The 23143-nt window shown below is 50.9% G+C and overlaps 3 protein-coding genes across 9 annotated transcripts in view; 1 reads left to right on the top strand and 2 right to left on the bottom strand.

Moving 5' to 3' along the window:
- UROS (uroporphyrinogen III synthase) overlaps positions 1–5438 on the bottom strand; it is a 35564-nt gene extending 30126 nt beyond the window's left edge. For 2 of the 4 annotated variants that reach the window (XM_049646628.1, XM_049646630.1), the window contains exon 1: positions 656–1080. The gene's annotated coding sequence lies outside the window, so the exon portion shown is untranslated. Of the gene's footprint in view, positions 1–655; positions 1081–5199 lie in introns of those variants that run through there. The other 2 variants (XM_049646626.1, XM_049646625.1) reach the window with 2 other exon arrangements.
- Positions 5439–5710: 272 nt separating this feature from the next.
- BCCIP (BRCA2 and CDKN1A interacting protein) lies at positions 5711–19608 on the top strand. The gene is made up of 7 exons (XM_049646618.1): positions 5711–5909; positions 10384–10458; positions 11348–11428; positions 15739–15828; positions 16460–16647; positions 17944–18118; positions 19306–19608. Exons 1-7 carry the CDS (start codon positions 5742–5744, stop codon positions 19474–19476), a joined length of 948 nt encoding a protein of 315 aa, XP_049502575.1. The 5' UTR covers positions 5711–5741; the 3' UTR covers positions 19477–19608.
- A 111-nt stretch (positions 19609–19719) lies between these two features.
- DHX32 (DEAH-box helicase 32 (putative)) overlaps positions 19720–23143 on the bottom strand; it is a 53067-nt gene continuing 49643 nt past the window's right edge. For all 4 annotated transcript variants that reach the window (XM_049646601.1, XM_049646598.1, XM_049646600.1 and 1 more), the window contains 2 exons: positions 21142–21323; positions 19720–20088 (listed from right to left, as the gene is read on the bottom strand). In XM_049646601.1, coding sequence (XP_049502558.1) covers positions 19917–20088; positions 21142–21323 — 354 coding nt within the window. In that variant the 3' untranslated portion in view covers positions 19720–19916. The remainder of the gene's footprint in view (positions 20089–21141; positions 21324–23143) is intronic.

Here is a 23143-nt window from a genome sequence, read left to right on the forward strand (position 1 = left end):
TATAACCCGAACAGCCAGAGGATGGGAGCCCTGCCGGGGCATGCGAAGGGATGGGGACAAAGATTCGTTCGGGACGGACCATGTTTGAGGATGCCTGTTCCACACCCGTGCGCCTCAGCCCGTTCGTTCGTGTGCTGTGAACGGCTTACAGGCATGCCTGCGGGCTTGGTCCTCTCGGCCCCTGGGGCAGCTGGTGGGGCCCAGGGCAGCCAGAACCACGGCAGCCCCAGCCAGGGCCGGCTGCCTTTACCTGGGAACTGTATACCTCATCTGTTTACCACGACGTGCTGTACGAATGTTACAGCATTTACTAGGTCCGCTGCAGTGGTAAATGAGTCGGACAGTCCTGGCACCAAATGCCCAAATGGAGAAACTGGGTAGGCAGTTTGGGCTCCGGGGGGAGTCGGGTCAAAGGACAGGGATTTGGGCGGTGTCAGTGTGTAGAGGGAGTCTTCTGAAGTCCCGGGACCTGGGTGACAGGGGAAGGAGGCCCAGGTCAGAGCCCTCCAGCACCCAGGCAATGCCAGGTCAAGTTGGGCAGTGGGCAGGGGAGACCCTAGCAAAGGAGAAGGAAGACACCTCTGCAGAGTGGAATCCCATCGATACCAGAATTCCAAAGACTCGGGGGCTAAACAGCAGACATTTATTTGCTCACAGTTCTGGAGGCTGGGAGTCCAAGATCAAGGTGTTCTCACGGTTGGTTCCTGGTGAGAGCTCTCTTCCCGGCTTAGGGGCGAGTGCCTCCTGGCCGTGCTCACGTGGTCTTTCCTCTGTGCACAGAGAGAGACCGCTGGTGTCTCCTTTTCTGGTAAAGGACACCGGACCCACAGGATTAGGCCTCCACCTGGTGGCTATTGTATTAGAGCTTGACCTCCCAGTGACCTCATCTAATCATTACTGCTTTTTTTTTTTTTTTCCTTTTTTGAATAGGCTCCATGCCCAAAATGGGGCTTGAACTCATGACCCTGAGATCAAGAGTCACATGCTAGACCGACTGAGCCAGCCAGGTGCCCCTCTTCAATACCTCTTTAAAGGGCCTATATCCAAGTAAAGTCACATTGGGGATTAGGGCTGGAACATATGAATTGGTGGGGGCGGGGGGGGCGGCACAATTCAGTCCATAATAGAGCAAGTGCCAGAATAAAGTAGAGGTAAAGACATAGGTACAGGAAGGGAAGACGACTCAGTCTTGCTCTGAAGAGGAGAAACAAGGCCATCACTGGCAAGGCAGGCAGTGGGGTGGAGAGTCGTTGCAGGGGTACCTCCCCACCCCAACGCACACATATGGGAGATACCAGGCACCGAGCGGGCAGTTCCGGATGATGGGCAAGTCAAAGAGAACCATGCGATGCGCTTGGGGAGCAGCTGAGCCCGGTTCTTTGGCAGGACTTACTCTTTGGAGTTCCTGGTGTGCCGCATTCTGCCTTGCTCACCTTGCAGAAGCTCCTGGATTTTACCAACAAGGGGAACTAAGAAAGGACCGGCTGGCCTTCCAGGCCAGAAACGTGGCTCTCAACGAGACAGGGAGGGGCTCTGCAATCCTACTTTCGTTTACCCAAGATACACTGAATCTCTTCTGTGTGATGCTGGGAACTGGGTGCTGGTTAAGGGACAAATAACACTTAACACCCACTCTCAAGATGCTCCAAGGCTGGTGGGGGGAGACTGACAACCACAGAACTGTGAGCTAAGTGTTGACAGAGAGAGAGAGAGAGACTGAGAGAGACAGACACACACACAGAAGTACTGCCTACTGCAAACTGCCAGCACTCAGAAGAAAGGCTTTAAAAGTCTGCATCGGGGCCCAGGGCTCCTCTGATTCAGAATTCATACTCTGCTGTGGCCGATGCCTTAGGATGATGTGTGCACATTCCAGCTACTTTGTATGGAAGGTCTGGTGACATTAAAACAGGAGTCCAGCAGCGGATTCGTGCCGAACAGGTTGGAGACGGGTAAAGCCAGCTGAGATGCTTTTGTTGACTAGAGCCTGGAGTATTCTAGGGATTGGGGCGGCGAGGGGGGGGAGGTTCTCAAAAAATGAACGATGCCCTTCTCGGCGACGTGCATCTCCACATAGGCTTCTTCAGTTGTTCCCATCAAGAAGTTCACATACCCGTCATCCGGTCGCTTGCTGTGGAGAGCTAGCAGTGAAATGGTAAATCCCTGCACCTGGGCTGTTAGGCTTTGAATCCAAGATTTATGTGTTGAAGTCCTAACCCTCATCCCTCAGAATGTGACCTTATTTGGAAACAAGGTCCTTGCCATGTAGTCAAGTTAAAATGAGGTCATTAGGGCGGGCCCTAATCCAATAGGGCTGGTATCCGATGACAAGGGGAGAGGCGGACACACACACACACACACACACACACACACACACGCACGCACTGGGGGAAAGACCTGTGAAGATAAGGCTGAGATCGGGGCGAGGTATTGACAAGCCGAGGGATGTCAGATGGCCAGAAAGCCACCAGAACGGGGCGGGGGGAGAGGCACAGAGCAGATGTCTCCTGACGGCCCTCAGAAGGAACCAACCCTAATGACATCTTGGTCGTAGAATTCTAGTGTCTACCACTGACTGAGACAATATATTTCCACCGTATACACTGCCCAGTTTGTGGCACTTGGACACGGCAGCCTGGGGAGCCAGTACAGCCTCAGGAATTCTATTATCCCTGCATTTGTCCCGGACCAAGTTGAAAGCTCCCTGCTTGAAGAAACTCCTGCTAACCTGCCTCGCAGCAGGAATAGGAGGGAACCAGGAACAGGAAACAAGCGGGGCTATTCCCAGGCTATTAAATAAGGAGGATTGTATCTGAGCCGCTCTGGACTTTGGGAAGAGGCTCGGGGGAGGGGAAGGGGTTTGCGCTGGGGGGCGGAGGCCTGTGTTCTGGTCTAGGCTGCTCTGCTCTTGGTCTCAGGCCCTGCGATCATGCAGTGGACGGGACCCTCTGGACTGCTGGCTGTTTGACGGACTTCCTTCCCCACAGGGGATGCTCGGTAAATATTAGTTCACACTGAGGGAAAACAACACTTCAGATTTACCCAGCATCTCCGGAGCAGGGGAAATGATCTCTTTTCCTTACACAAACAGAGAAACGACTTGATCAAGACCACTTTGCTGGTAAGAAAGAGCCAGGTTCTCGAACGCACACTTTCTAGCTGTGTCCTGCTGCTCTCTCAACAGTAACAACAGCTGCCCTTTTATTAAGCGCTTACTCTGTGTTATTTAAGGGGCCAAGCATTTTACATGGCAGGATCTCCACCCCCATTTAGACCAGCAAGGTAGGTATTATTATCCGTATTTCACCGAAGAGGAAACCAAAACTCTGAAGGACTGAGCAATGTACCCATAGTCACACAGCACAGCGAGTGGCAGCGGTGGAATTTAATCCAGGCCTACCATCTAGGCTCTTTTAAGATACTCTACTCTACACCCTGACCATGACCTCAACCTGGGAGCTAGTCTGAGGGTGCAAGTAAGGCTTTTCCCCCGATCTCTTGTCAAAGCCATGCCTGGAAACTTTGCAAAATACCAAAAAGTATAGGTCTTCAAAAAACAGTAAACGTAGAAGTATCGTATGATCCAACAGTTCCACTTCTGGGTATATACACCCCAAAATTTAACAGCAGGGACTTCAACAGGTATTTTTACGTCCAAGTTCACAGCATTATTCACAAGAGTCAAAAGGTGGTGGCAACCCACGTGCCCACCAATGGTCAAATGCATAAACAAAATGCGACATATACGTACAATGGAGTATTAGTCAACCCTAAAAATAGTCAACCCTAAAAAAAAAAAAAGGAAATTCTGACACCTGCTACAACATGGATGAACGCTGAGGACTTTACACTCAGTGAAATGAGCTGCCACAGAAGAATACACATTATATGATTCCACTACAATAGCCCAAATTCATAAAGGCAGAGAACAAAGTGGGGGTTTCCGGGGCCCGTTGTGCAGAGGGTAGGAACTGAGGAATTACAGTTTAATGGACACAGAGTTTGGTTTTTGCAAGATAAAGATCTGGGGATGGATGGTGGTGACTGTTGCACAATAATGCGGATATACCTCGTGCCACTCAACTGTATACTTAAAAATTACCCGTGCTGTCTGAGCGCAACTCTGTTCATACACTGGCACCATGCCTTCCGAGTCTTTTTTCTAATTTGAGCCTTGTGATAGGTGTTTTTCTCCCCCCCTACAGCTTCCTGTCTTGTACGTTACAGGAAGATGTTTTTGCACAGTTGTGGGGCCCAAAGGGGTCATTTTAAGCTACCCCATCAGATGTGAATTTCTGATACGCGGGTCTGCCAACATCCATATGGTGGCCTGGTAGCGGAGACTCTCAGGAAAGATGAAACTTACAGAAAACAGTCATGGGGACTTGGGCTCTGGCAACCCTTACGTCACCCTGACTCCATTTCCTGCTGCCGAAAGATCACTGAGAAAGGGCCCTCTGGGCAGTAGCCACCTCACTACTAGGGGCAGTGCCTTCCATTTTTAGGGTCACAGTTCTCCAACCCACTTTCCTCATTTTACAGAGGAGAGAATGCTTAAACCATAGACCTTCTGCTCAGAAAGCTGATGTCTTCTTCAAGGACCTTCTTTCCAGTCATCTTTACAATGGCTGCATACTGGTGGTCCAGGTGAGAAATCTGATTAGGAGCTGAATTTTATTTGGCACAGGTGCTAACAATCAGGATGGACCTTGTAAAACTCCAGAACCCCGGGGGCTCTTGCCACGTAAAGATCTGACAGCACTGGGCGGGGAGGTAGACTGGGCCACAACCGGCTGCAGCAGCACCATAGTCCCCTCCACTCTCTATTCTCTCAAAGTAGGCTCTGGTCTGTAATTCAGATTTCCCCACTGGACCCGAAGCATTGAAGGTTAAAGACACTTTCGGGTCCAGAAATGCGCTTCAAGAGCGTCGGCTACGGGCAGGGCTTAGGGGGGGATTCGTTCAGTCGCTGACATGGTTATGCCACTGACGGTGTTGGGGTGCCCCCTCGGGGCCGGGCCTGAGCCTGGCGCGCGGGCATCTGTACGCATCCGGCGACCTTCCGTTCGGGGCGACCGCTGCCCCGGAGGCCAGGGACCCCCGCCCAAGCCAGCAGCGGCCTCGGAGTTCCGCTCGCTACTCGTCACGCTCCCGCTAGGCCTCGGTGTCATCGTCGGCACCGTGGGCGGCGACACCTACCTCGCCGGGCTGCAGAGGCCCGAAAGGCTAGGGGCTGGGGCACTCGGCGGGCGCCCCGTCGGGGGCGGTATCTCGCGGTGCCAAGGAGCCCGAGATGCAGCTGTGGGAGCTGGGAGCCGGGTGGGAGGCCCCCTCACCGCGTGGCCTCTGCTGCCATGGAAACGGCCTGCGCGCGGCCGCGAGGCACCAGCGGCGCGGCCGGGGTCTGGGAGCCAGAGCAGCGCACAGCTGGAGATCGCGCATGCGCACCGACGCCCAGGCCCGGGGAGGTGGGGCCGAGAAGGGTCGAACCACTGAGCGAAGGGGGTGGGGAGCGTTGTAGGGAGTAAGGGAGGATGGAGGCGGGGGAAGGAAATGCCAAAATAGGACCCCACACTGGACTTGACTCCTAGGTATCAGGGCCGTGGAATCCAGCAGGGGCTCTGCGGTTGACACCGACTCAGCGCCGAGGTTCTTCGTGATCTCTCACCCCCTCGGCTTGCATGGGTGGGTCCGGTAGGGCGGGTTGGAGGGAGTTGCGCAGGCGCAGTGAGGCTGGTATCATGGCGTCCAGGGCCAAGCGGCGTGCCTTGGGTAGTGGGGCTCCGCGGGTTCCAGGTGTTCCGGTCCCGCGAGACGAGGAAGAAGAAGAAGATGAAGTGGAGGACGAGGACGAAGACGATGAAGACAGTGACGAAGAAGAGGATGAAGACGACGAGAGCGTCGACGAGGTGAGAACCACAGTCGACCCCAGCTTGGTTTAAGGCTGGGTTCAAACTTTCTGGCCGCCAAAGCCTTGTGACTGTGAGCTGCTCGGAGTAGCGACCTCCAGTACCTGAGGGTCTCTAAGCAGAAACTGGAGATGATAAACTAAGTCTTTTTGCACATGGCAGACACGGAAATTATTTTCAGACGTCCTACTCTGCCGGGTCGCCCCCCCCCCCCCCACCTCTCGGAGAAAACCCGCCGCAACACTTCTCAGGGGCTTTTTTTTATTTAGTTCCAAAGCTAAAGCCCCAAACCCGGAGTAGACCAACAAGGGCCTGCAGTTTTTTTCTCTGCCCACCCTGCGGTCACTCCGCCCGGCTCTTGTTCCGTGGCTCACGCACAGCGGCCTTCTTTTCCTTGAAGGCCTTCTGTCCGTTCTACCAAGCCCCGTATCAGAGGCTGGTCTTCATCCTGCAGTGTTTTCCATCCTTGTTTAGATCTCCCCTAAACAGTGTTTCTGCCTCCGGGGCGCCTGATCTTGTCCCGTTCACCAAGTCCGGGTGATGGGTTCTCCTAGAACTGGGTTCCTGTGTTTCAGAATAGCTCCTGCCGTGCTGCTGGACATTATAGGTACTTAATATCTGTTGAATGAGTAGTTAGGATTGAATGATCCTTAAGAGCACTGAATGCCCGATGGGTGCCTAAAACTTAGTAACGCCCAAAGCAGAATTTGCATTTCATGATCCGGCTTCTAACCTTTGCCCTCTTTCTGTAAATGGCCCCCATATTCGCCAGTTGCTCAAACCCAGTAGTTTAATTCCTCCCTTTTGTCATCCTGCATCCAGTCTATCAGTAGATCCTGTTAGCTTTATCTTTGTCTCCAGACGCTTTTCATCATTGATTCTCCAGCATGTTAGTGCACACTTCACCGCCTGCCTGGACTCCTTCAGTAGCTTTTTTCCATTCTTGTTCCTGAACCGTCTCTCTCTACACCTGAAGCAGGAGAGATCTTTTATTTATTTTTTTTTACAAGATTCTAGGAATGCTAAGTACCGTATTTTTAAGTTTATTTTCTGGTTTTTTTTTTTGACCTATTTTTTAATATTTTAGTAATCTCTAAGGCCACGGGGCTCAAACTTACCACCCTGAGATCAAGAATCACACGCTTTTCCAATTGAGCCAGCCAAGCACACCCAGGGAGATCTTTTTTAAATGTAGGTCTATTCCCTCTTCCTTGTTCCGAATATTCCAGTGACTTTCCATTTCATGAATGAGAAAATCAGAAAGGCAGCTTGAGTGGCCACAACAGAATAATCAAGAGTGATGGGAAATCAAGTCAGAGATAAACATGAGTCAGAAGGGTGGATTCAGGGTTAGGGCTGAGACTGGTGTGGGTATATGATAAATCTTGAGTGAACAGAGCTTTCTCTTACGAAATAGCTCTTTGGCTCCTTGCCTTGAATGTGGTCTCACCTTTTTTCACTTAGAGCTTTAATTGGCTATTTTGCTAACTTTGGGTTGCAGAAATCTGTGCTTCTTGCATTAACATGGATAATCTGTTGCACTCTGGTGGTTAAAATCATCAATGTGGTAATCGTCATTGACATAGTAGCATAAGAAAATAGGCATTTTACATATACCATTGGAGTATAATTTGTTGCAGTGTCTTTGGAGGACAATTTGACAGTATCTATCAAAGTTTAAAATTGTATGTATTCCCTGATTCAGTAATTCTACTTGTAAGAATTTATCTTCTGATAATAATGATAATACATGCTGTTCCAGGATCTGTATATGTTGTATTAACTCATTTAACGTTTATGTCAACTCTCTGAAATTGGGAATTGTCACCATTTAAGACTGAGGACACACAGAAAGTTTAAGACCGCACGTGTAGTGCAGTCTATGTAGGGGAAAGAAGAAACAGGAAATAAATTTGGTGATGTGTTGAAAACTTCCTGAAAGATTAACTTACTATTGGTAGTAACTTCTCAAGAGTAGGAGTTGGGGGGTGGGTAATAAGAGTTCAAGCCCTAATCTCTGTGGTCTTTGTAGTGTTTACCAATGATCTGAATCACTTTTTTGACTGAAGAAATTGTAAGGCTTTCAGGGCAGTTCCGCACACTTAGTGGACAGAGTCCTTTATTTGAAGGGGGGGGGGGGCTTTTAGTTTCTGAGATGTTCACTATCCACAGCTCATTACTGTGATGAAGAAATCCATGGGAATTACTTTGGAAATTCAAAATCTGCCTTAGATCTGTTTAAAAGGAAGGAAGTGTGTTTGTGTGTGTGTGTGTGTGTGTGTGTGCGCGCGTGCGTGCGTGCGCGCGCACACTCGTGGGCAATAAGCCCGATTTAAAAAGCAGAGTGATTGGCTTTGAGGCAGCTGGCAGAGATAGAAAGTGGGTATGCGAACTTCAGGAATCGGGTGGGGGTCCTGAAAAGATGAGAAGAAGAGCGCTAGGCACGTTCCGTGCTCCCGGCCGTGTGGTTGGGGCTCTTGTTCGTGCTTATTCGAGACCCGCAGAGGGTAGCTTCAGCAGAAAGGGGAGTTTGTGGTAAGGGTGCAAGGGCATCGTAGACCTCCAAGGGCAGGAAGTAGCTGGGCTTCTGGAACCGGCTGGGGAGCCTGGGATGCCGTGGAGAACACGAAAAGTCTTTCACGTTTGTCTTTGCTTTACTGCTCTTTGTTGCATTCAAGATATTTGGTTCTTTTTCTGTTCCTACTCCATATAGCAGAGAATAGAAAATCAACAGCTTCTGAGATTTGTCGTATTTCGTCTTAATTCTAAATCCTGTCACTTGGGAGTGAGTGGCAGGGCTCTGTTTTACAAAGATGGCCGTTTGCCCTGAAACCTGGCGGTTGGGGAGGCCGTTCCCAGGGAAAGCGGTGCTGGGCACATAATCCATCGGGTATCTGTGGCAGTGGGGCGGCCAGTAATAGCCTGGGACAGATGTCTGAGGCTTCTGTCCAGATGAGAAAAAAAACAACACCAGAAGGGTATTGTTTAGAGAAGTTATTCCTTTATAAGGAATACCTGACTAGTGATGAATTGTTCCGTGGTTTTGTTTGGAACACCCTCCTTCCCTCCGGGTTTTGCCGCTCACATCTGGCCGAACCTACCTCCGAGGGTCAGGATGTGACGTTTATAAACTGACCTTGATATCCAGCCCTTGGCAAATTTGAACAGCCAAGGGAATGCTTAAATATACGCACAGGCAGGGTGACTAGGCAAAGGCATGTGTGATTTTCCTCCGCGGCCTTCTCCGGCTAAGACCCAAATTCCAGAACCTGCTAAACTTGGAAGTATGGGGGAAAACACTATTTCATCAGAGCCCCCAAATAAGTGTGTCACTTAGCAGGCAAGGTATGACACAGGACTGACCTTGTGGCAGTTTTAAGTCTAAGCCTTCTCACTAAAAACCAGGCCTGATGTTGTCATTGTTTTGCAGAGGATCAAGGAGCCCAGCCACACACAGCTTCCTTTAGTCTCTTGCACTCACTCACCGGTTTCCTCCTGCCTTGGGGCCTTGGTGTGTGCAGTTCTTGGTGCCAGGATCTCTTATCCTCATGCCCAGCTCAAGCATCCCTTCTTTTTTTTCTCTCTCTTTTTTTTAATGTTTATGTATTTTTGAGACAGAGAGAGACAGAGTGCGAGTGGGGAGGGGCAGAGAGCAAGGGAGACACAGAATCCGAAACAGGCTCCAGGCTCTGAGCTGTCCGCACAGAGCCCGACGCGGGGCTCGAACCCACGAACCGTGAGATCGTGACCTGAGCCGAAGTCGGTCGAGCGTCCCTTCTCTAAGGGAAGACTTTGTTACCTGTTTTCCAAGCTGTTACGGCACCGTGCACCTGTGTTTTATAGCACGTATAGCTGCAACCTCACATTTATTTGCATTAATGTTTTCTTCAAGTCTGTATTCCCCCCTAAACCGTACCCTCCACGAGGGCGGGACCATTCCTGCTTGCTTTGCTTACCTCTCCATCGTGAGTGCCTGGCACGGTGCTTGGTACGTGTGGCACTCGGTCAGTACCTGCCAAGGAAATGAAGCGTAGCCTCGGAGCCGTGGGCTGAACCAAACTGTAGGTCCTGCCAGGGACTTTTGAAGTGGTTGTGCTCTTCGTTCGCCCTTGCAGTCAGGTACATAATTTCTCCTTGGCGGCTGCTGTGGTGGTTTTCTGTGGGGCCGACTTGCTCTGCTTTGAAACTAGATCACTCAGTTTTTTGTTTCTCAGGCTTTTGTGTCAAATGAGGAGATAGTGTGAAGGTGCTTTGTAACCTGTGCAGATGGCAGTCTTGGCACTTTTCTTGCCTCCTTAAAGCTCAGGCAGTGATAACATTTTCTTTGCGTCCTTTTTCTGGCATGTTCTGTAGATAGACATAGAGCCCAAAAGAATGGAGGGAGCAGGAGAAGAAAAATCTGCCAAGTAGAAAATAATGCCTGAATTATCTTAGGAAGTTACGTGTGATGACCTATTTTGTGTGTTATTTACAGGAAGTGAACGTTGAATTTGAAGCGTATTCCATCTCAGATAATGATTATGACGGAATTAAGAAGTTACTGCAGCAGGTATGGTCTCTGACTCTACACAGAACTTTGCTCTTCTGAGAAAATCCAGGCCATTCAAGCAACGCCAACTAGGTCAAATTCCATCCTTTATTTTAGAATTCCGTTCCTATTCTCTGGACCCTGCAGAGAAGGAAGAATGGTTTCCCTTCTTTTCCAAGGCTAACATACCCTGTTTTTTGCCTCATTAATATGTTATTAAGTATCTGTTGTCGTAAAATCTTTTCCTTTTCATGTGCTAATTACTTGAACAACTCTTCTGTTTTTCTCTAATTCACATCCAAACTTGGTGGGGTAGAAGTTTTGTTTTGTTTTTTTTTTTAAGTTTGTTTATTTTTGAGAGAGACTAAGAGACTAGAGCAGGGGAGGGGCCGAGAGGGAGGGAGGGAGGGAATCCTAGCAGGCTCCACGCTGACAGCAGAGAGCCTGATGCGAGACTAAAACTCCTGAACCTCGAGATCGTGACCTGAGCTGAAGTAGGACGCTTAACCAGCTGACCCACCCAGGCTCCCCGGGGCGGAAGAATTCTTGCGGAAGAGTCTGTCCCGAGTGCACCAGCTGGTGCTACAAAATCCATGCTTGCTTCTGCTTCTAGTCTCCCTTACCCCGTTTAAGGTGGCTCCAGTGTCCTAGTCACATTCTTTGGCCTTAGGTCCTCCTCCTCCTCTCTCTTTTCCCCTCTTTTGGCTTCTTCTCTCCCACACCTCCTGTATTACCACTGCCTCTTACATTTCAGTGCTTTTGGCTTGGATGCTCCTGGGCTTTTCCTTTCCTCCTGGGTTGTCTTTGTGGTCACATCGTGGATATTGCATTATTTGAACGTGGATATTAAAAGTTTTATTAAAATTTTTGCTTTGATTTTCATTTAAAGTAAGTATTTTTCTCCTTTTAGCTTTTCCTGAAGGCTCCTGTGAACATTGCAGAACTAACTGATCTCTTAATTCAACAAAACCACATCGGGAGTGTGATTAAGGTAAGCGGGACGGTTGTTTGTTCTTATCAAATTAGTTCTTTGGCCTGTTAAGATCCTCCTGGTGTTTAGTTGGCAGGCCAGGGGCTCAAACTGGAAAGAGGTGTAACTTCAGGAAGAGAGACTGGTTGGAAGCCATTCTAGTAATTTCCAAGATTATTGAATGCAGGTACCCAGGAGTGGCAACAGACGGTGAGAGAAGGGGGTGATTCGGAGGGTGTTTGGGAGATGAGATGTGATGGGGTTTCGTGAGTGGCGGGAAAGGAGTCGAGGGTGGCTCCCAAGTGTCCAGCTCGAGTGACCGAGATTGCAAACATGGAGGAGGAGCAGGTCGGGAGGGAGCGCGAGCTTGGGAGTGCACCTGTCGTGTTAGGTCTGCCTGTGACACACGCACATGAGGTGTGAGCCTGAGAAGACTTGGCCCCTCTTAGCAGATGGGCGCTTGCCCGGGAGGGCGCGGGCAGACCCTGCTGATGCCGCCGTTACTCCGGAGCAACTGGCAGAGCCCGCGGAGGCGCCTCCGGTGGGGGCGGGGGTGGCCCGGGAGGGAGCATTTGGGGGACGCGCAGCGGGAGGGTGAATCCCGCCTGTGCGCCCAGCCCCTGGCGGTGCCTTCGGTTACCTGTAGCTGCCTAAGTGAAGCGTCCACAGTTTAGTGTCTTAGAATAGTAGGTCGTCTGTGTCGCCCGTTTGGACAGAGTTCAGTGAGGACAGGACACGCCTGCTCCGTGTCGCACTAGCCCGAGAGGGTCAGCGGGGGCTGGAGGGCTCCCTTTCAGGATGGCCCACTCACACGACTCGCGGGTTAGTGCCGGCTGTCCACTGGGAGCCCGGCTGGGACGGTGGGCCAGGGGCCTCCCTTCCTCTCCAGGGCGGGCCCTATGGGAGTGGAGACGTGGCCGTTGGTGGGAAACATAATCGCTACAGTGACCTTAGCCCGTTTCCATGTCCATCTCTGAAAACGAGGATGGTGCCGGTCCCTCCTTGGGACGGTGGTGAGAAAGCGGCAGTGGCGTGTGGCAAGTGCTGGAACGTCAGCCGTCACGGTCGCCGACTCTTTACCGTCTAGGTTATGGTGAAAAAGCGGCCACCTGAGTCTGAGGTACCCCTGACCACCTCACCTTTCGACATCTCCCTTTGTTTTCAAAGCCAAGGCTCTCGAAAAAGTTGGCACCCACAGCCTCTACTTCCTCTCCTCCCAAGCACCCCGGTCTGGCCTTTACCGTCAGTGCTCCACTGACGTTCTGGAACTGTCGGGTAGGATCGCCGGCATCTCCGTCACTAACCCTCACGGCACCGAGCGTAAAGGAAGTGAAGGAACAGCACGTCCAGTAGCTTCCTTTTATTAGAGCGGTGGGAAAGGAGACTCCCACCCACGTGTCCCCCAGCCGAGGGGGGTCTGTAGGCGTGCTGACGACGCTGCCTCCGTCTTTGGTCCTCTGCCTTGTTTGCGCCTGCACAGTGACCTTTGGGACTGCGCGGTCCGGGCCCCGTGGAGGTTAACGTGCCCCCTGGCCGGAGTGCGTGAGGCCTTCTGGTCTTCCGTCAAGGGGCGCGCGGAAGGCCCCGCTTTAGGTGACCGCCCTGTGACCTCCCCTCTGTGCCCCGGGCGCCGGACCAGCTGTAGGGTAAGGTCCGGGCTTTGTGGAGAATGGCTTCACCGCGTGAGATCGTTTGTTCACCTGATCCCTCGGACAGGAAGTTACCCAGAGCAAGACTCCGTAAGTGGTGTGGAGTGGCTTGCTTCGGTTTTCCGTCTCGTGTGCCTTTTCAGTCTGGGGGACACGTTACCGACCCTCCTCTACCTTCTGACCCTGTCCTGTGACCTTCCAACGAGCAGTCGCTTTTATCCTTGACACCGCTTACTGTCGGTGACGGGATTCAGCCCTCCCTTGGATGATTTCACAAACAGCCCCATGGCTTCCGCGGAGGTACTTGAGGTGTCCCAGGGACAGAGGTTTGTGTCCTGAGGAGAGGACTGCCCAGAACTTTCACTGGAGCCTCTGGGACTGGGGAGTTGATTTAGACTCTTCTAGAGAAGACGGTCCGTCTGTTGGGCTGTGGAGGGAAAAGGGCGGTGGCGGGGGAGGGCCATGAACTGCACTCGTGGGTTGTGTAGAGAGGCTCCACTTGTGGTGGAGTTGCTCAGGACTTAGGTGCTGAGAATTGTTTTGAACCAGGAGGCTTCAGGGGTGAGGGGAGGCATGGGGGGGGAGCTGTGAGTGGGCCAAGCAGACGGGGGGCTCTTGCTGGGGGGGGGGGGGCATGTGGAGGAGACCGAATGGGATTGGGACTCCAGCCCCACGAGAGGCACCCCCGTGTGACGTTGATGGTTGACGGCCTGTCAGGGAGGAACATTGAGCGTGCTCCGGGGAATCTTGACTGCTTATGAGCCCAGTGACCATTTGGGGGTTGTTGTTTTTTTTTTTTTAAGTAATTTTTGTGCTCAATCTGGGGCTTGAACTCATGACCCCGAGGTCAAGAGTTGCATCCTCCTCCAACTGTGCCAGCCAGGTGCCCCCGTTTTGAGGATTTCTTGGGATTTGACACTGAAGGTTCCTTTTTCGTCCCCTGGCGTTCCGTTGGTCGGTACTGCGTGTGTTGCCACGGTAGCTGGGAGACCTTGAAAAACGGTCTCGGGTTGATCTTAAGGGACCAAGGCTGGCATGCATACTCTTTTCTTTCTTTCCCTCTCTCCTTCCTGACCAGACATGGCCGGTCCTCTCACGGGCTGTTAGTGCCCTGAGTTACCTTCTCAGTCTCCATTAGTGTATCCACGTGATTACCTGAAACATCTCTCACCTTGGCATATAGTTTTATTTCCTAGGCCTTCGAGGCCTTACCTGAGCCACCACCCCCTTCCTTGTTCCCGCAGGATGAAACCGGTGGTCATTTACAGCCCGGGTCCGCAGGCGTGCGGGCCTTAAAGCCTGGTGGCCCCTTTGCCCGTCTCCTCCGCCCCGTTCAGCGTGGCCGGGCCCCTTTCAGTCACTGAGGTGTGACTTCCGGTGCCCACAGAGGCAGGTCCTGCTGTTCTCCACTCTCGCCCGGCGGCACCCTGCCACCGGCGGTGCGTCTGCTCCCTCGGCCTGCCCTCCGTGAAGTGGTCATGCTGAAGCGGGTGGCAGAGCCCTGTAAGCCCCTTCCCACGGGACGGTTTCCAGGACAGCGGGCAGCTGTGGGTCCCTGCTGTCCTTCTGGGGGAGAGCAGCAGCCTCCTTCTCATTTTGTTCAGCACGTGGTTCCCCAAGGACTCAGCCCGTGCCGGACCCCGCGCTCGGTACTGGGGATGCGCGGAGAGTTCGCAGCTTCAACAAACAAACAAGCAGCGTGAGGCGGTCCGTGTGGAGGGCGCGCTGAGGCCGGCAGGGGAAGGGCCGTCATCGAGCCGGGAAGTGCAGGGTAGAGGCCGGCATTTCATTCTTGGTTCTCAGTTCTTAATTCATTTCCCTTCTGGCCCTTCCTCTCCCGCGCGCGTGGTAGGCGTAAGTGGCACTCGGGCCTTGTCCTCCTTCACCGGGGCTCTGGAGTGTGGCTGTAGGTGAGCCAGTGTCGCTAGGGCTGGCTGCAGCTGGATTGCTTGGAAGACAGAGTGGCTTCTTTTTTTTTTTTTTTTTTTTTTTAATTTATTTTTTTTATTTTATTTTTTCAACGTTTTTTATTTATTTTTGGGACAGAGAGAGATAGGGCATGAACGGGGGAGGGGCAGAGAGAGAGGGAGACACAGAATCGGAAACAGGCTCCAGGCTCCGAGCCGTCAGCCCAGAGCCTGACGCGGGGCTCGAACTCACGGACCGCGAGATCGTGACCTGGCTGAAGTCGGACGCTTAACCGACTGCGCCACCCAGGCGCTCCGACAGAGTGGCTTCTTTTAAGAGGCTTTAGTTGTTCTGAGTTTTTTTTTTTTTCTTTTTTTTAACGTTTATTTTGGGGGGGATGGGGAAGGGGCAGAGAGAGAGGGAGAGAGAGAGAATCCCAAGCAGGCCTCTGTGCCGTCAGCCCAGAGCCTGACGCGGGGCTTGATCTCACGAACCGTGAGACCATGCCCTGAGCTGAAGTCAAAAGTCAGACACTTAACCTACTGAGCCACCGTATCTAGCATGAAGAAACCTGGAGCAGGAAGGGATCATCCACGGTGTAAAACAGGGGAACAGAATCGAGGGAGGTGAGCCGGTAGGGCCACGGCCACACGGTGCTTAGCGTGCGATGCTTCCCTATGGTGACGACAGCCGAGGAAAGTTTGTGAAAACCGAAAGAGGACTTCGTATTCTGCTGCTTCCCAAACATACAACTCTGATTTCTTTTTCAAACAGCAAACGGATGTTTCAGAAGACAGTGATGACGATGTGGACGAAGATGAGATTTTTGGATTCATAAGTCTTTTAAATTTAACGGAAAGAAAGGTTAGTTTCACTGGATGACTGTTCATTAGACCGAAATCGCTTGTATTTAACACACGATGATAGTTTTTTATATCAAATAGCGATGCTATAAGGGTACATACCCTTGTGAAATCTCACTGTAATCTTTTTTTAATACGAAAGTGTGTGTGTTACGAGTAATCTATGCCGTTCAGGGCCTTGAGTCCCTGTGTGAACCATCGGGCACTGGTGGCCTGGTGTCGGTACCGACACGGGAGCCGATGGCGCTGCTGTCCCTGCGGCCCTTGCTTTGACCGTGAGGCTTCGTTGCTTCCCGCCACGGAGGGCGCTTCGTCACCTTCGCTTGGGTTTTCATCCATCTCTTTGTTGAGGGGAGTTCTGGCCAAAAAGGGAAAACCGGCTGTTTACGGAATCAGGTGCAGGTTACACTTCACCTTCAGGTTTTAGATGGACTGGAGTTGCCATGCCAGTGTGCGTGTCCGTGTGACCCTCTCTCACCGCTGCTCACGGCCGGTACACAACCCGGGTGGCGATGCTTCCGCAGTCAGCACTGAGGAAGCGTGGGAAACCGAGGACGTGGCGGGAAACCGCCTTTGCCGTGAGACAGAAGTCACAGCTCTCACTGTCACGTCGCCTCGTCTTTGCTTTGCAGGGTACGCGGTGTGCTGAACAAATTAAAGAGTTGATCCTGAGCTCCTGTGAGAAGAGCTGTGGGAAGAGCTCGGTTGACCAGCTGGACGCGCTTTTCAACGACGCCTCCAAGCCCGTGGGCTTTCTCCTCAGCGAGAGGTTCATTAACGTTCCTCCTCAGATCGCGCTGCCCATGCACCAGCAGCTCCGGTAAGAGACCGGGCCACGCGCCTCCGCACGGTTTTTCCCCGGTGGGTTCGGCAGAGCGATGCCAACCGTGTGTGTGGGGCGGGGGCAGCTGGAGCGGCCAGAGGGGAGGCCGTGTCCCGCGAGCCCTTGATTGCTTGTGGCCGTAGTCTGAACGGCCTTACAAGATTGACGGGGGTACAGGAACAGCTCATGTGGCCTCTTACCCGTTGGACTAAGGTTTCCCCCCTCTTCCCAGATTTCTGTAGCATGGATGAGGTGCCAAGCGATACGCCAGTGACGAAAACTGGGTACAATTCCTAGATTCCACAGGGACGTTTTGTAACTAAGGAAGCGGTCCTGACACTGTGTGTCTGGCTTCTCAGGGTTTGTTGCTGTCGTGTTTTTATATTACGGGGGGGGGTGGGGGGGGTTAGGTTTCCACCATTTTAACTGTAAGCAGGGCTCAGGCTCGGGATTGACTGGACCTTGAGGTAGAGCGGGGCGGAAATACAGACCGGCCCCCGTGCCGCGCAGACGCCCCTGCTCCGGGGCCACGGCGCTCGCGCGCTCCCGGCGGCGCTTGGTGGGAAGGGAACTGCCGGCCACGAGGACCCCCGGCTGCCGTGCGGCGGGCTTCTGCCGCGTGTCCTTTGTTGCGCTTCGCCTTTTTTCTGATCCGCTGGAGCTCGTGTTTGTTTGGTTTCACGGGAGGGTGATCTCCCTCCTGATCCTCTGTTAAGGAAAGCCAGAGGCTTTCCGTCTTTGTTCAGCCAGATGCAGAGGGACATTGTGTAGTTTCTGGAAGGAAAAAAGATTTAGGCTGCATTGCCGCTCCACAGACTACTCTAGAATTTAGGGCACCTGTGTCCTACCGTGCCCTTTGTGCAGCAGGTCAGGAGTGAGTTCCAGACTCTAGGGCCGGGAGCCTAGTAGTCACCTGCTCCGAGGGCTTTGGTTATGGCTCTGTGCCTTTGTGGTTTTTTGTTAAATATCTGTCCTTAAAAATGCACCTTCTTACATGTTGATGTCGAGTGAATTTGAGACTCGTTATTTACCGCGTATCCACAACTCAGCATCATCTGACTCCTCAGACTACTTACTATAAAACACTGCTGTAATTAATCGAAAGTGCAGTGGACTACAGAAATAACACTCGGTGCTTTAGAAGTGTCCAGACCTAACGTCGGTTCATTAAGCCTGTGTCAGACACGACAGAACCCACCGAAGAGGCCTCACTGCTTTTCTCTGTGCTCTGGTTCGTGGATTTCATGCATTTCACCTGACTCAGCAGGCAGACCTCTGTGTTACACCTTTTAGGAAAGAACTGGCAGAGGCACACAGAACGAACAAGCCGTGTGGAGAGTGTTCCTTCTACCTTCTGATTAGCAAGACGTTTGTGGAAGCTGGAAAAAACAATCCCAGAAAGAAACGGAGCAGCCAAGAAAAAGATGAGTTAATGTTTGCAAATGCAGAGGAAGAATTTTTCTATGAGGTAAGACTGGCCCGTTTTCACCTATTCGTTTAGATGTCAGTAAGGATCTTGACAATAAGCAGGATTTGTTGCTCTCCCATTTATGTCAAAGTCCTTTGAGTATGGCCACTCTTCCTCCATACTGGCAGCAGCTGGCGGCTAACACAGGGCCTACACCTAGTAGGTTCTCAACAGGTTAAGTCGCCAGCTTCCCCCGGCCCCGTTGGTGACGAGCCTGGGGAGGAAAAAAGCTATGAACGCTCAGTGGTGGTCAGGCACTTACAATATGCTGACTAGGAGATGTTTAGTTCTAGAACCACTCCGTGAGGTAGACGTTAGTCCTGGTTTACAGATGGGGACGTGGAGTCCGAGGGAGATGGGAGCCATTATCTGAATCATGCAGCTGGTTGATGTGGAAGCTAGGGCAGGCCCATTCTCCGCCATGATGTCTCACACGCTTCTCCCTGCCCTCAGTCCTGGATGTCCTCCCGCTTTTGGGCTTTCTGGCACTTTCTTCCTGTAAAGGTATATTGTGCTACGATGGACCACCAGACACCAGAGAACATGCTTTCTCGCCCTGACCTCGTCTCAATGTTGAATCTGAGGGGTAACTTACTTTCCTGGATTAGAGGATATCCATCGCTATTAAAAAGACGCCCACTAAATACTAAAACACTACCAGATTCAGCACTGCCCTGGTTTTTCAGGAATAAATAGTGAAAATGTTTAGGCCTAAGCAGCACCTTAGATTGTTTCAGGGAAGTATGTATGTATGGTTGGTTTAAGATGGCCTGGTTATGCAGACTTCCCTGTCGTCACACGACAGCTTTATGCCAAGGGAGCAGCCAGGACAGTGAGGAGAGACCAGTGTCTGAAGACCATGCTCATTAATTGTCAGATGTTAGGAGTCTTTCTTTCACTTTGCTGTTGCAAGATTATTTTGAGAATCAAATGAGATCATGAATACGAGCAGAATTATAAGTACTGATAAATGATGGTGGCAGTACTCTCACTTAGCTGCCGTTCCCCTCATCGTGATGGGGCACCACTCTCCTCGCTCCTCCTGACTGCCCTGTCTGAGCTGTTTCTGTGTTCTGCTTCCGTTCGCCGTCATTCTTAAACATGTACCAAATACTATTCCTGGCTGCCACGTAAATGAGTTTTGCCTTTAGGTTGGCTGAATTTTTAACTTGATATATTTGCTTTAGAAGGCAATCTTGAAGTTCAACTACTCGGTGCAGGAAGAGAGCGACACCTGTCTGGGAGGCAGGTGGTCCTTTGACGACGTCCCAATGAAGCCCTTGCGAACTGTGATGTTGATTCCAGGTGACAAGATGGACGAAATCATGGGTAAACTGAAAGAGCATCTCTCTCTCTGACCCATTTCCCATGGGCAGCAGGGGGCTGGTTTTCGTTTTTGTAAAATTACCAGAAAACAGCTCAGATTTACTGAAAAACTCATCACTTTATTCAGATTAAGGTCCTCTACAAAAAAGTAGGGTTCTGTCACCTGTGTCTGTGACACATTTACAAAATAGCTTTTTTAAAAAAAAAAAATCTGGTCGAATTACGAATGGTTGATGAAGAGCTTTTCCAGTAAGAAGGAAAACGTGGAGTAGTAATTTAAAGAACTCAATAAAAACTTCCATTTTTTATTTTTAAATAATGTACAAAGTGTAACTCTTTTCGAGACTCTCTTGTGTGGGGTATGATGTCCGTATTCAAGTTGAAGGTCCTCACCTTGCTCCCGTGGATCAGCCGTGCGGCCCGGCTGGGGTACTGGCTGCACAGCACGCTCTAAGGGGAAGGTGCAGATGAGTCACTGCAAGGCGCACCTTTGCTCCGCGGTTTCCGGGCACTTCTCACACACGTTCTGTTCCTTCTTCATGGTTGACATGGGTGATAGGTGATCCATCACCTGGTGTAGAATATCCTTACTCTCACTGGGAGGCAGGTTACTGAAATAGTATTGTGGTGCCAGTTGCATAAATCTGTGGAAAACAAAGAGATGAGACTCCTTTCTTCTTTGGTGAGAGATACCAAACGTTACGAGTGGGTCCTTCCCACCCCCGGAGAATCTACTTGTGGAACTGCTATTTAATTTGAACTCCTCAGTCTCAGTCTGCTTTTGGAGAGTAGATACTTCCTGTGGTATGCAGGGAACCCGTCCAGCTGCATTTCTAGAATCTCTTCTCTAGGGTTATGCCACACAGTGGAAGACGCCCACCGCTAACCACCGGGGGAAACCCGTACTCGCCCTAAGGCCCATCGTCACAACACGTCACATCAGCTGTTTGGGGAGCACTCTGGTGAGAAAGAGAGGGAGTATCTTTGCCTCTTCCTCTTATTAACTGATGCCGCTCCGCACCCAGCCACTGGCTACTTTGGGTTCCTGCCTCGACGTCACTGTGTCCGGGTCCAAGTGTACGTTCAGGTGGACCCAGCGTCTGCAGTAGCACCCGGGAGAGGATGCTACTCCTGCTTAAAACTCTCTAGTCGGTTCCTACTGCACTTAGGATAAATTCCAAGCTCTCGTGTGGCCCGGAAGCCCTCCACCTCTGGGTACCTGCCCGTCTTCCACCTCCCCCCTTCACCCCTTCCTTCCCCACTCGCTCCAGTCTTGGCTCAGCCGTTCCTCCTCAGGTTTCCGCCTGCAGACACTACTTCTCTGCAGCTTTTTGTTCCTCTTAAGATACTTTATACTTTGTTTTGTACTTCTACGCTGTATTCTTTAAAAAAAATTTTTTTTTAAGTAATCTCCACACCGAACATGGGGCTCAAAGTCATGACCCCAAGATCGAGAGCTGCACACTCCACCACGGAGCCAGCCAGGCGCCCCCCTGCGCTGTATAGTTTATGCTGTGTTCTCAAAGGCAGGAACGTTTAGATAATCATCCACAGAGACCTGCCATTAGTAAGTACTCTCCATGGAAATTCAGATTGGTGCCAGCATAAACTTCTACCTGAAAATGTAATAAAAACTAAATTTGTCATTTACTCAAGTAGGAGTTCAAAAGAACCCCTTTTTTGTCCGTTAAACTTACAGTTCGGGAGAGATTTCTGAGGTAATCCTGATGTAGTTGTTCTCTGCTATGCTGAACTTGTGGAAGAGAACCCACTCGGGCATCTTCTTGGTGATGGAGTAACCGGACCGGGGGTGCAGCTGGGCAACCTGCTTGTGGGTCAGCATCAGGTAGTTACCCGATCCGTCCACATCCCGAGCAATCTACAAGGCAAAGGTTTTAAGAGCAAAGACTTTGTGTTAATAGGGAGATTGACGGACAAAAATGTTTTCTTTTAAAGAGTCCTGACTATTTTGGGGCGCCTGGGTGACTCGGTCGGTTGAGCATCTGACTCTTGGTTTCGGCTCAGGTCATGGGTCTCAGGGTTCATGAGTTCGAGTCCCATATTGGCTCTGTGCTGACAGCATGGAGCCTGCTTGGGATTCATTCTCTCTCTCTCTCTCTCTCTCTGTCTCTCTCTGTCTCCCCGCCTTCCTCTTCTCTCCCTCTCTGCCCCTCCTCCACTTACTTTCTCCCCTTCAAAATAAACTTAAAAAAATCTTTATGTAAAAAAATTCCAAAGTCTTTCATATAAAACAGTGAAAACTACAAATCTGCCACCCAAGTTTCCTCTTTTCAGATCTAAAAAATAAGCCAAAACCGTGTTTTGCCCCAAACTTTGAGACAGTGACGATACTAACTTTAGTATGGGCAGGGCAGTAGGTGAAAGACAGCAGTGCTACAAATGTTAAATGTTTGGGTCAAGGAGTAACCTTGCCACGTGACGGGCAATGTACTCAAACGTCAGGTGTTTTGTGCCGGATGTTCTAGCTCATCTGACACAGTAACGCTGATGTAGGGCCTTTTCCCACACAGGTGAGGAAATCCATGTTGAAGTGCCGTGTTTTTTTTTCTTTATGAAGACTAGAGTTTGAGTGGAAATACCCCAGTATTTCTCTTACTATAATGGGAAGAGCATGCTTACACCTGTAACATGCTGTAATTTAGGGGAGCTACATTCGGCAGCCTTCATTTTGGAAAAGAAAGAAATGAGATGTTATCTTTATTTCTTTGTTGGTATTAGTATCCCCCGTTAAATATGAACTAATTTGTGGGGCGCCTGGTGGCTCAGTCGGTGAAGGGTCTGACTTTGGCTCAGGTCATGATCTCATGGTTTGTGAGTTCAAGCCCCACGTCGGGCTCTGTGCTCACAGCTCTGTGCCTGGAGCCTGCTTCCCATTCTGTGTCTCCCTCGCTCTCTGCCCCTCCCCTGCTCACGCTCTGTCAAAAAATGAATAAACGTCAAAAATAAAATATGAAATAATTTGCAAACCGGTGAAGTGAGGGACTGTGTCTGATGTTCAGCCAAAAAGTGTTTTAATAACTTCCCCTCTGTAATGAAGAAAGACCTTTTGTCCTTTTGGACGAAGTGAACATATTCTGTCTTGGTCCTTAAGTTCCCTCGAGAAAATGTATATTTAAATATTAAATCTTTAGTAACCTAGAGGCTTCTCGGTTTTATTTTACTTTTTTTTTTTTAATGTTTATTTGTGAGACAGAGACACAGCATGAATGGGGGAGGGGCAGAGAGAGAGGGAGACACAGAATCGGAAACAGGCTCCAGGCTCTGAGCTGGCAGCACAGAGCACGACATGGGGCTCGAACTCAACAGACCGCGAGATCATGACCCGAGCCGAAGTCGGACGCTCAACCGACTGAGCCATGCAGGTGCCTCTATTTTACTTTTTTAAATAAAATTTTATTTGAGAGAGAGAAAGAGCCTACACGCATGTGTGTGGGGGAGGGGCAAAGGGAGGGAGAGAGAATCCCAAGCAGGCTGTGTGCTGTTAGTATAGACCCCAGCGCTGAACCCACGAATGGTGAGATCACGACCTCCAAATCAAGACTAGTATGCTTAACTGACTGAGCCACCCAGGTGCCCTGGTTTTCGGTTTTAAAGTTAACATCAATCAAAGAATCATCCTAAGTGAGAGATTCCTAACAGAATCATGGGAGATTTGGTAAAGACCCACCCCGAAGACGG

The sequence above is a fragment of the Panthera uncia genome, chromosome D2, assembly GCF_023721935.1.
Source record: "Panthera uncia isolate 11264 chromosome D2, Puncia_PCG_1.0, whole genome shotgun sequence".
NCBI lineage: Eukaryota > Metazoa > Chordata > Mammalia > Carnivora > Felidae > Panthera > Panthera uncia.